This window comes from Bombus impatiens, unplaced genomic scaffold (assembly GCF_000188095.3).
Source record: "Bombus impatiens unplaced genomic scaffold, BIMP_2.2 scf_0494, whole genome shotgun sequence".
Classification (NCBI taxonomy): Eukaryota; Metazoa; Arthropoda; class Insecta; order Hymenoptera; family Apidae; genus Bombus; species Bombus impatiens.
In genome coordinates, this window is record NT_176913.1 from 74,954 (window position 1) to 88,020 (window position 13,067).

Sequence of the window (13,067 nt, forward strand, 5' to 3'; positions counted from 1 at the left end):
TATATATATATATATATCACTACAAATAGTAATATGTAGAATTAATAGTATCAGTTACAAATCTCGAACAATCCACATAATCCTAATATATCGAAAATATCTGTGCAAACAATAAATGACATAGTTGAATGGTTGAATTGCTCAGAGGAACTGAGACCGGAACAATGCTCACGTCAGCGGAAGGAATGTCCCAGGAAACCTGAAAATCCCCAACTACATATATATACCGTTCTACTATTTTTTCCAATATATCTTCCCGAATGGAATTACTGTCTTTGCAGCGCACAAATTGCCGGAAGGATCCAACAGGAAGTGTCAGAGGAAGATCGTCAAGCAGGAAGTTGCAAAGGAATGAGGAACGTGTGGATGCCTAAGTTTGAATCAATACAATAAGTGGGCCAGGTGGGGGTGTATAAGATCGCTTGAGGAGACAGAGGAACGGTTGGGAATGTGGGACAGTTTTGGTGCGTACAGAGGAACGCGCGAAATGGAGCGGCCAAAAGGCGCGGCCAATTTCGGATTTCTCATAATTCAGATTTTCGTCAAGCTAATCTTAATCTTTTGATAAACGATTGAACAAATGGAATAAATAACCTTTAATCGTCTTACGCGACTCGAACTACAAAACATGACAATGATATAGAATCGATATCCTGTCAAATGTAATACTATCGTATTACGAACAATTGATAGCGATGTATTAAAATTTGTAACATATTTCCAAATGATTTCCAGACAAGGACTATCGTACGTACTTATATCAATGTCAGGGATAAATGTCAATCGTTCAAAATGTCATGCGGTTTCGAACGATTACATGATCGGATTATAATAAGATATAGATTGATTTTAACGATTACGAAGCGATACGTCACTCCGTGCACTGAAATTCGAACGACTTTTAACTAATAGCACACGACAATGATGAATCAACTGAGAATAATGTTTTGGACCGGTGCCGAGTAGAGGAAGCAACGTGTGTCAGTGGAGCACCGTTTAAGGGGGGAACAAACACTTCCTTGCCCAGATAGAATATATGTACATATACTCATCGGGACAGTGTCCGTTATATTACATTAGACGCATATGAAGTTAATCTTATTTGCCGGGGTTTATAGTTGCCGTTATAATATACTATAACGGTAAATAAATAAGGGGACATTCTTGCAGGTGCAGTAAAATCGAAGATCTCAACACCTGTGGAAACCGTATCGGTATTATCGACTTTAATAACAAAATTCAAACAGAGCTACAATATTTTTATATATATTATATTCCATATTTACAGTTTTTAATAAAATCTTATATCAATAGTTTTATCATTCATTTAAATCATTCTGTACACGTGAACATTTCATTGTACATTAAGTTACAAGTCTTATCTGCTACATAAAAATGGATATAACAATTTGAAATTTCCACCTTATTATAAAACTATATATAAAAACTAGAATGCCATCCATTAATTTTTATCTGATGTTGTAAAGAAGTATACGAAAACATGTGTGCAATAAATCAAAATCGTCCAGAACGCCGTCACGAGACACGGCGATGCACCTAACCTGGCCTACCGGTGTACATACCTTAGACGCTTTCGATGCGCGTGTCTCCAACAAGGGTGAGAAGAAAAAGAATTGCCGACGGGTGTGGGGTCGCCGTCCCCGTGTCGGCAAAGGCTCCTTTCGTATCGTTCTATCACATACGCGACGTCATTAGAATGGCTTCTACTACAAGAAAGTCACCTAAATGACGATGTAACGACACTTCTCGTGGCACTCGAGTAGGTACTGCTTCGAACACGGGACAGATCTGTCAAGAGGAGCAAACGCGTAGTTTCTGTGAGCCACTCTGACAAATACGATTCAGCCGAACGTACTTTTTACAGAGATACACGGCAATGATCAGCCCGCGTCGAATGAAAGTCACAGAATTTTTCTTACCACGGAAACGTCGCGATAAACAAACTCAACGCAATCTCAACGTAATGTGCATCGCAAGCCTTGCGGCCATCACTGATTTTAACTGGCACTGGTCGTCAGTGGCGCCATCGCTTTTTTAGACGGGAGAACAAGGAATCGGACCATTGCGCGCGCGATAGTCGCATGTGGCCACAAATATGTCTATATTCGAGGAAATTATGAATTACGTTTTTCTCTCATTTTCTTTTATTTTTGCTCAAAAAATATTCGTAACTACATTTAAAAATATATCCTACGCGTTGAAACGCTTTGGAACACTCCTAGAAACTTTTTATGTATATACATATTATGTAATGTAACTGGTATGAATCATTCTTCACTGACGAATACTTATTTTATTAAACACGTATGATCGACAAAAAGTATTGTTTTCATATGGCAGTGATTTGAAAGATGCTTTAACTGTTTACTAAGCGAAAGGTTAATCGTATTTGCGATATTAACTGCTCTTCTTATATCTAATTTTTTTTTTAATTCCTAGAAATACTTATGGTTTTAGGGCCCTTTCTCATCGCCGCGAGGATACTGTAAGTAATTGGCGCTTTGATAATTACAGAACTCGCAAAATCCGGGTAATCCGTGAAGTCCAGGTGGCCCCCTCATCCCAGGAATGCCTGTTGATAAACGAAGCTAAAAATACCAGCAGGAGAATTTAAAAACGTGTTTGTAACTTTTTTCTCTTTACCTGGCCTGCCTGGTTCCCCCCGTTCTCCTTGCCTTCCAGGCAATCCAGCGCCATCATTGCCAGGTGGCCCTATTAACATAATTTCCGTCAGGAAGAAAGAATGATAAATTCACCGAGTGATAATGTCAAAAAAGTTTATGTGTGCTACCAGGCGGTCCTCGCGGACCCATTGGACCTTCTACGCCAACGCCTTCCTGACCTTTATCGCCCTTCTCACCCCGTTCACCAGGTGAACCTTGAAGACCTATGGCGCCTTGTGGTCCTGGTAATCCGACAAATCCACGCTCTCCGGGTAAACCTGGGAGACCTGGATCACCTGAAGAGCAATTTTTTACCAGAATTGAACAATAATTTAATTTCATTTATTTAATTTAATTTAACGTTGAAGATGAAAAATTATACATATTATATTAAGATATTTAATACTGTAAGCTTACAGTCGCTAACTGTTTATTAATCCAGGTATAATCTAACTATGTTATTTTTTTTCTAGTGTTCATCCCTACATTAATTTTCTTTCGTTCATTTTCTAAACGTATTTTTCCAACGTTAAAGGATATTTCAAGTTTAAGTAGAGTATAAAAAATTATTATTGGTATATATGATTTTTCGTTTTTATCCTATGTCTAATATTTTCTTAAAGTATTAAACATCTTTCTCGTTTGCTAAAATGTGAGTAACATTGAAATATAATTCGAGGATCGCAGCAGGATTAATATAATAAAGAATAATGAATCAAATGTAATGTAACATTGTTATTATTGTTACAGATAAAGAGGTCATACAGAAAGAAAAGATGTTAGCATATTTCTGTTCTTCTTGATTAAAATGTCCTGTCTACCACTTCGAAATTGAAGAAAACCGAAGTTTTTCCATTCTCTTTGTGCCAACCTTGTCATTCAATCCAAAATGGTTAACTGTCATTTCGTAACAAGTCGTATAACATAATTTCATTTAAAAAGTAAAAAAACATGGATAATTTCAAATATTTCAACGTATCTTGAAAAATGAAAAAATGTTAGATAGAACGTATTAATTGAGAAAAACAGATTTGATCTAGTAGGTACCTGGGATGCCCTGGGTTCCAATTCGACCGGGACGACCCTGTCGGGCCAGCCCCGGCAACCCGGGTGGCCCTCGTAGACCTTCTGTTAGTGTTTTCAGCCTCTCTGTGACACATGCAGGATTCCATCATCTTTATAGATGTACACAGCCACGTGAGTTGTTAATCTCCGATCGATCAATTGTTAATCGAGCGGATGTGCGTGTACATGAATCACATCGCTGATGAATGCTGACTCTAACTAAGGATGAAAGTGGAATTTCAAGCAACTCATGACAGAACGATGACAGCAACAACCATTGTGATGTTTCGCTATGACTATCAAGGACGCTGAAGGTATTTTTATGTAATGACGATTCATCGTCTACTATGGATTTCTGAGGAAAAGATACAGTCCCTAATCATCGTATTAAAATTACATGCAGAAATTTCATCTATCTAGCTATAAATGTCATGTATACATATACTACATCAGATAAATGGGAAACTATTCTGGTACTTGATCTCATCGTCTATATATTTGCCCTTAACAGCTGCATTATCCAACTCGAGGACAAAAATTCGAAATGTTTATGAAAATAATGAGACTACAAAGAGACGCTACCTTTAGCGCATATGGGACATGTTGGAAAGAATGTAAGCTACAATAAAGCCAAAAGGGAAGAACACGTATTATTAACATGTTTGAGTGGTTCTAATTCCTGGTAATTAGGGACTGTACTTTCAAAATGAAAAAAACACCAAAAATACATAGTAGGATCATTTCTACTATCACGTTCTACGGTTAAGGGATCAAATGCAGGCAAATGAGGTTGGTAACCCTTTCTCTGGGGGTTGTACCTGGGCGACCTTGTGGACCAGGTGATCCAGGACGACCTGGACGGCCTCGACCAGGTGGACCAGGTGGACCTTGCATCTGTGCTGCCATCTCAGTCATCTGTTCTGTACATGTACGTACCAATAAAATGAACAGTTATCTTCTACCTTTTTACATAAACCAACCCATATAGCTGTTTTGCTAAGAACGACCCGCGTCGTATAAGAATATTGTTGCTACAGTAATCTCGTTATGTACTACTATAACTATACTACTATTTAATTTTGCGTGTCACGATAACACAATAATTTCGGATAACTATACACCTAGTGGAGATAAGTAGGCTGTCTAATAAGTATCCAGCTGCTTGCCCTATAAAAATAGCATCACTAAGCAGAGTAGTAAATATCCACCTCGTAACACACTGGTACATATTTCTCGAATTTCTGACTCAATGATACTTCGGCCTGGCGGCCCTTGAACTCCTGGCATTCCTGTCTGCCCTCTAATCCCTGGCGGTCCTTGAAGTCCTGGAGCCCCATCTTTTCCTGGCATTCCCGGTAGTCCCATTTGACCCTCTGGACCTCGTTCTCCAGGAGGTCCTCTCTCACCTGGCTAATTTTTAGTAACAATGAATGTAACGACAAAGTTAAGAACTTCAAAACAATATTGTTGAAATTGATTCCAGTGAGGTGTACAGTCACCTACTGACTGTTCCTTGTTAATAACAGATCTTACATATGGTCAAGAGTCCCAAGATTTTTCATATTAAATCAACTTCTAAATCACCCTACCAAACTCTGTTTTATCATTACAACACATGGACGGTATAATTATTACCACGAATGAGCTTTTAGGGGGAACAGAGTAATATGACGATGGGTTAAAGAAACAAACGAATATTTAACAATAATAGATATTTTTCATCTTAATAATCATTTGAAATACTTACTAATCCTGGAGCACCTGACGCACCTCTTGGTCCACTAACTCCTGGACTGCCGATAGTTTCCAATACGTTATTTGTACTTAACATGTCTGAAATTGTTCCTGGTGGTCCTGCTGGTCCTGGAGGACCTGGGGCACCTGGCGGACCTGGCCGCCCTTCTAATCCTGGAATACCAGCGACTCCAGGTAAACCCGGTGCACCCTAAAAAAGCATATTTCTACGTTTTTGAATTTTTTAGATCACAATGATATACTCCGTGCATCTCAATGCATAGCGCAAATGAAGTAAGAAAAATTATATGACCTAAAGTAAAACGAAAATCAAGAATAACGAATTTGGATTGGAAGTACCATTTTGGAGAAAATTGAAGTAAGTAAGAGCGACAAATTGGAAAGAGATTATTCTACATGCAGAAATAAATTAAAAATGTAGAACAAAGTTTTGTCTTATTTTGAGTTATAGGATCTCTCCTGATTCGGCTTGTATTACGAATTTTGATCCTCGATGTATTTATCCTTTTTCATAACAGGCGTAATAAACCTACGACACTCCCAGGTAAACCGCGTGGTCCAACAGGACCTTGTTCTCCTTGTTGACCTCTGTCGCCTTTTTCTGCAGATCGTCCATCGAGTCCTGGTAGTCCTGGTTTACCAATAGCACCTTCGATTCCTCGAGGGCCTGGGGCACCTGGTTCTCCAGGTAAGCCAGGTGAACCCTATAAAAATTAAATTAGTATTCTAATTCGTTATTCAGATTAAAATTAAACTAAATTTCAAATTGTCTATTTACATAATATGAATCAAAAGAAATTTGAAATACGATAAGGAGCTCAATTTTTTCAACATCTTACATTCGAATGTTCGATTATCCGAACAGTTTTGCAGTTTTTAAAATCGATTTGTTCGATCGTTCGCGGAGAGACGCGATCGCGAGAAAGCGTGCCAAAGGGAGTCATAAATTCCCATTACGATTATATAATCGACACCACGAAGTGATCGATCCCCTATTTCGTTTAGGATAATAAAGGTAATTGGACTGATCATAACACTGGAGTAACAGGTTACAAATGTAACACTTTATTCCAACAACATAGACGTAGACAGTTATGCTCGGTGCGTATAGATATAAGTTTGAGGTGCGATAGTAGTGGGTGATAGGTGGTGCTGCTGGTGTGCATAGGTGGTGTTGTGGTGATATTGCTACTGCTGGTGTAGAGGTCGAAATAGGTTCTGCTGCTGCTATAGATGTCGCTGATGGGGTACTGCTGCTTTTTCTCCTCATTTAGATGTCATGGAAGAAAAATCGGACTACGGGTGCCGGGATTTGAACCCGGGTCCCGAACGTTCATAACCAAAAGTGCCAACCACTGCGCCGCCGTCGTCTAGTCATAGTTACTGTTGAGTGCCGCCACGAGTTAAATAGATGACTGATCTAAGGGTGGAAAACCAGTCAAGAGATGTTGACTGATCTAAGGATAACAAACCAGACAAGTTAGGTGACGATGCTGCCACAAAGGAAAACTATTGCTGGGTGTTGGTTGTGTAGCGGCACTCGACACCAACTAGTGTCGGACGACGGCAGCGCAGTAGTTAGCGCCTTAGGTTAAGAACGTTCGGGACCCGGGTCCAAATCCCGGCGACCGAAGTCCGATTTTTCTTTCCACGACATCTAAATTAGGAGAAAAAGATTAGAAGAAAAGCAGCCAGTACCCCGGTAGCGACATCTACACCAACAGAGTAGCACTATCACCACTAACAAACTACTAACTACAACACCTCAGTTGCCTCACCACCGGTCGCTTGCGGATGAAATGACCATGACCATTGAACATGGGAAAAACCCCAGCTTCCCATTTCTTACCTGATGGAGCAATAACCATACAGAACGTCTCGACTTGAATATATTTTATAACAATTAACACGATGACTGCCACGACACCAGTATTCGGGTGTCAGCAAAATTTCTGGTCGGGCCGCGTAACCCATAATCGGGTGTCGCTTATTTCACTACTTGCGAAGGATCGTCGTTGATATTTGAAAAGATATTCCATAATAATAAAACTGTTGAATTGTTATAAAAATAATACGAAAATGGTTTATTAAAAAAGTTATTTAGAATGTAAAACTTTAAAGCATTCTATACATAGCTGAGGTTGGTCCGGACAATTTGGACAATAAGTTGTTGTTTTCTTCAAATTCTTTTGTGCCTTTGTTCGGTCCATTCGACGTCTTTTATTTGCATAACATAGTTTGCATACGCGTCTAATGCTTCTTCCAGAATCACTTTTCCGAACGGCGATATTATGCTGACTCCGTCGAAGACAAGGATTTTTTGTATTTTCAGACAACCCTAATAATTTTGCAACTAATAATTGTCTAAATATTCTGATATTTATATTCTTCCTTGTTGCAATTTTGTAAACCATCAAAGCGTTTACAATAGAAATTCCCAGAAGGAGTTGAATGCCAAACTTTCTGTACCATTTGATTCCTTTTCTAATTGTGGTGGCATAAGAAACCATTTGTTCGGAGTAATCTATACCACACTTTCCTTCATTATATTCAACAACAGCTAGTGGTTTTAATGTTGCGAACAAACGAAACGTGAGATCATTCTTGAGACCACCGCTTGAGCGACTCGCATTACTAAAATATCGATGGAGGCACCTGGTAGAGAATGCTTGGTACTGCTGCATGCGTGGCCTGACGGAGATTTCTTTGAAAACACGCGTGGCAGTCAACGAGTTAAGGGTCCTAACGGTAAAATACAAATGCTTAGTTTCATGACAGTTCCTTAGGATTATTACGATCTGACTAATTATATTTACACAGTTAGTGGCCGCCTCGACCGAGGGATGGATACTGGGTGTTGCGTCGTGCAACACTCCATCTGGACTCGGCCATACACCGCGGGCCAGACTAGCAACTTTCTATCGAGGGCAGCTAAGACCCTTCCTAGTCCACCAACCTTCGTTTAACCAATTAACAACAAATCCGATGGTCCCGTGCGCTAGACACACCCATCCTTAGCTTTCCTCCGCTACAGCATCGTCACCGAACATCACTGATTCTTCAACCTTCAAACATACAACATCCTTCGACCGGGTCTACACCCGAAGATCAGTCACTCACTTATCTTATACATACGCACCAGCGTAACTATCTTCTTCACAAAGTTGTTGGAATAAACTGTCATTCACACCTTGTTACATCAGTGTCATATTCAATTAACCACCTCTATTATCCTAATCGAAATAGGGGATCGATCATTTCGTGGCGTCGATTATCTAATCGTGACGGGAATTTACGACTCCCGTTGGCGTACTTCCTCGCGATCGCGTCTCTCTGCGAGTGGTCGAAACACTGAGTTAGATAAAGAGTCACCGGACGTAATACGATTGTTGAAGAATTAAATTCGGCATTCAAATCTGAAGTCAAATATATAAATTTACCTGTAATCCTGGAGGTCCTAGAGAACCAGGAGCGCCATCCTTTCCTTGCAAACCTGGAAGACCCGGTGGACCAACAGGACCAGGTTCTCCTTTCACTCCTGGCAAACCATCTTCTCCTGGTGAACCAGGGGGACCTTCAGGACCAGGTGGTCCTGGTAGAATGGAACCGACCATAGAACCTGGCAAACCTGAATAAATAAATTAAACGTATTAAAGATTTTGATACCAAGATATATGTAGTGGCACTCGACGCCAACTAATGTCGGACGATGGCAGCGCAGTGGTTAGCGCCTTAGATTACGAACGTTCGGGACCCGGGTTCTCAAATCCCGGCGACCAAATCCCGGCGACCGGAGTCCGATTTTTCTTTCCACGACATCTAAATTAGGAGAAAAAGCAGCAGTATCCCATCAGCGACATCTATAGCAGCAGCAGAACCTATTTCGACCTCTACACCAGCAGTAGCAATATCACCACAACTACTACAATCATAACACCTCAAATTGGTGACCCCGACGTGATCGACAGCGAAAAGGTGAACACGCAAACAGGTGACAGGATACGAGACGATGACCAAGCCAGGAGTGATGTAGCCAGTGCAAAGTCCATGGGCATCACCACCAGCACGTCAAACTAAAAAGAGGAGGAACAGGGGCCTACGACCATACGCGGAACGCCCCGCACCATACAGACAGGTATCCACCGCCACATCGAAGACTTCGCGCAACATCTCCATGAATTTAACAACAAACGGCTGACGTTTTGCCACACATTGACGTTTTTACACGCTAAACCTCCTAATATTTCTAATTATTTTCAACGAACCGCATATCCTGAGGTCATCATGATTTGATATTATACGTTACAGATGAAAGACATTACATGCGTCGTTGAGAAATTAAAGATAACACGCCTGGGTTATCTTTTTGACGAGGAGTGTATATAACTTACCATCACGGCCTGGTTCTCCAGCTTCTCCTTTTTGGCCCTGAATCCCGGGTGATCCTTGCGCACCAGCTTCACCACGAAGACCTTGCAATCCCTGAGGACCTGGTACTCCCGGAAATCCTATTTCTCCTTTAGGTCCAGGGAAGCCAGGAAGTCCTGACCTTCCTTCTGAACCAGGAGACCCGTCTTGCCCTGGGGAACCTCGTTCTCCTGGCTCACCTTAACATATTTTACATCGATTATGTAGAAATATGTCTTTTCCATACCATCACCTGACCAGCTCTTAATTTCATACATTACCTGCAATAATTTTGCTGTGCGTTTCAAGTCAAACCGTTAAAGGAATTTATCCTTCGATGGTGAGAATTAAAAAGGGAAGTTCAAAAGATTATCCAAACGTTTGTACTAATTGCTAGGATTTACTAACCATCAGTTATTAACTATTCATTTAACTTTAGATTTAAAGTATAGAATCAAAATTTAGATTTAGAATTGGATTTAGGAGTAGGTTTGGACTTAGTTTTATTTCTAAAACTTACAATTACTACAAATAAGTAGGATACTAACATTAATTGTTAATTTATCATCAAACGTTTAAACTAGATCATTTACTAACGAAGGATTAAAATGCTCACGATTAGATACACGTTAAGAGTTGTTACATAGATACTTCTATCACGAGAGCGGCATACATTTAGCAATTAATAAAAGGAATGGTTTACGGGTATTACGGCAGATTGCAACAAATTGATTTACAATCGCTTCGAATAGCAGTATTTAGGTCGACGCGACGTCAATATGCATGTTAATATATTGTTTTCATTTCACCCATCAAAGAATACTAGGATTTTAACTTTTGATAATAATGATGCTTTGCGATATCAGTATTGAAATTACAAAGTCCAAAAAGAAGAATCGACAAGGACAAAATATTTATTATGTATTTTAACTTTCAACAATAATTTCTCCAGAACGTGAGCTTCAAATATGGGCTATATGTGATATTCATATATAGCAAGCATTAGGTGTATAATTTATAAATAGATTAGGTTTATAAATAGAATAGGTTTATAATTTATAAATAGATTGCGTATTTTTATACATTTATGAAGAATTTTAAAAGCACAAAAGTGCATAGGATGCAAATAAGGTACAAAAATGTATAGAATTTCTAAAGTAGAATGATCGTTATAATAATTAGTAGATGTGGTAAGTCTTTTTTAGTTCGATTACTTCAGCTACGTTTATGATAACATAAATTTACGTAAATTTTGTATATTTATAAGAGAAGAGGAAAAAAGAAGAAAAGAGTAAAATAGAATAAGTGGAAATACGTTGGTTGGATAGTTGAAACCATTACAACGATTGCTCTCGACCTTTAAATATGAGGCTGACATACTTTATTAGGAGGAATTATTCCTTCAAAAGTGTCAATAACCTTTGGTAACATTATGATTAGCACATTAACAGATTCAAAGGGTTCGTTATTCATTTACAACGGAGAATCAGCATACACTCCTCGCCAAAAAGATAACCCAGGTGTGTTATCTTTAATTTCTCAATGACGCGTGTAAAATTTTTCGTCTGTAACGTATAATATCAAAACATTATGAGCTCAGGATATGAAGTTCGTTGAAAATAATTAAAAATCTTATGAAGTTTAGTGTGTAACAAAAAAAAAGTTTTATTTTAAGAACGAAATGATAGCACATGTACGATAAGAAAATAATAATCAACATAAATTGCAACTAACAATAATTACTTATCAAACATATATACTTATTTAATAATGGGTACATCTCCCTTTATTTTCTATTACTTCTATTGTACGATGTGCTATCGATTTATATGGATATAATTTTGACTTAACGTATCCCATTCGCGTACAATTGCATTTTTTAATTCTTATACGTGTTGATACTGCTTTTCATTCGCGTATACACCGTAAACAAGTTCTGCCCAGCAATTTTCAATAATATCAAGTTCCGGAGAGCGTGCAGGCCACGGCAAAATAGATATACTATTTCCATTAAAATATGATTGGATCAATCTTGATGTGTGTACAGGTGCATTATCTTGTTGAAAGACGTAATCAGGTCCAGAAATGCGTTCTGTATGATCATTTATTTGTCCTTTGATTAAATTTATGTATCGGACACTATTCATTCTCCCAACGATGAATTTCATACTTGTCTTGCCGAAATAACCGATACCGGCCCAAACCATCACGCTACCTCATCCCATTTGTCGTCGAATTGCTGACATTGTCTCTTTTCTTGTGTCATAAAAATAATATTAGAACCCATCAGAACCATCCAAGTTGAATCTTTTTCGTCCGAAAATAGTACCCTTCTCCATTTCTTTTTCCAACGCATTCTTTCTTTTGCAAAGCGTAAACGTTCTGCTTTGTGCTTCGTTGTTAACGAAAGTTTCTTTTTCAATTTTAGCCTCTTAATATCTTTGTAAGATAGTAGAACTCAACGAACACTTGAAACACTGACACTAACACTACATTTTTCCATTATTTGCTTCGTTGTTAATTGCGAGTTGGAAGCTACACGCAAAATTGCTCGCTTATCACGATCGGATAACGATGGCGACCAGTACTTTTCTTTTTGCTATAATCCTCAACATTTTTTAAGAAATTGTGTATTACTCTACGACTTCATCTTATTACTTTCGATATTTTTGCTACTGAGAACTGTTGTTGTTTTAGTTCAAGAACATGTTTTTTTCAGATCCGTTTAATTTTTTTCCGCGTCCCACATACTTACAAATTTATATAATATTGTACTGTAATATTTACTCGTTGATAGATTATGAACTATTGAGCAATTTCTAAACACATTAACAGAGTGTGTTATCATTTCGACCTTAGTATGGAATAGTTTTTGTTTGTTACACACTAAAGCTCATAATATTCCTAATTATTTTCAACGAACCGCATATCCTGAGCTCATAATGATTTGATATTATACATTACAGATGAAAAACTTTACATACGTTATTGAGAAATTAAAGATAACACGATTGGGTTATCTTTTTGACGAGGAGTGTAGAAGTTATAATCACCCATATCTATATCTTCCTAAGAAACAAAGTTTAATTGCTATAAAATGTTCATTTTTGTATCACAAATTATATTAAATCAAAATAATCATTACCAAATATTTTT

The 13,067-nt window shown here is 38.4% G+C and overlaps 2 protein-coding genes across 15 annotated transcripts in view; both read right to left on the reverse strand.

The window, feature by feature from the left end:
- LOC100743226 (dystrobrevin beta) overlaps window positions 1-2,047 on the reverse strand; it is a 28,470-nt gene extending 26,423 nt beyond the window's left edge. For 11 of the 12 annotated variants that reach the window (XM_024368962.2, XM_024368961.2, XM_024368959.2 and 8 more), the window contains exon 1: window positions 1,584-2,010. The gene's annotated coding sequence lies outside the window, so the exon portion shown is untranslated. Of the gene's footprint in view, window positions 1-1,583 lie in introns of all 12 variants that reach the window. The other variant, XM_033321790.1, reaches the window with a different exon arrangement.
- Window positions 2,048-2,291: 244 nt separating this feature from the next.
- The window catches only part of LOC100743028 (collagen alpha-3(IX) chain-like), a 28,358-nt gene continuing 17,582 nt past the window's right edge, over window positions 2,292-13,067 (reverse strand). The window contains exons 11-20 of one of the 3 annotated variants that reach the window (XM_012387916.3): window positions 9,896-10,111; window positions 8,945-9,132; window positions 6,038-6,208; window positions 5,497-5,694; window positions 4,958-5,159; window positions 4,568-4,669; window positions 3,732-3,833; window positions 2,813-2,980; window positions 2,665-2,733; window positions 2,292-2,593 (exon numbers count right to left, since the gene is read on the reverse strand). In XM_012387916.3, the coding sequence (XP_012243339.1) occupies window positions 2,475-2,593; window positions 2,665-2,733; window positions 2,813-2,980; window positions 3,732-3,833; window positions 4,568-4,669; window positions 4,958-5,159; window positions 5,497-5,694; window positions 6,038-6,208; window positions 8,945-9,132; window positions 9,896-10,111 (1,535 nt within the window). In that variant the 3' untranslated portion in view covers window positions 2,292-2,474. The remainder of the gene's footprint in view (window positions 2,594-2,664; window positions 2,734-2,812; window positions 2,981-3,731; window positions 3,834-4,567; window positions 4,670-4,957; window positions 5,160-5,496; window positions 5,695-6,037; window positions 6,209-8,944; window positions 9,133-9,895; window positions 10,112-13,067) is intronic. The other 2 variants (XM_003491034.4, XM_012387917.3) reach the window with 2 other exon arrangements.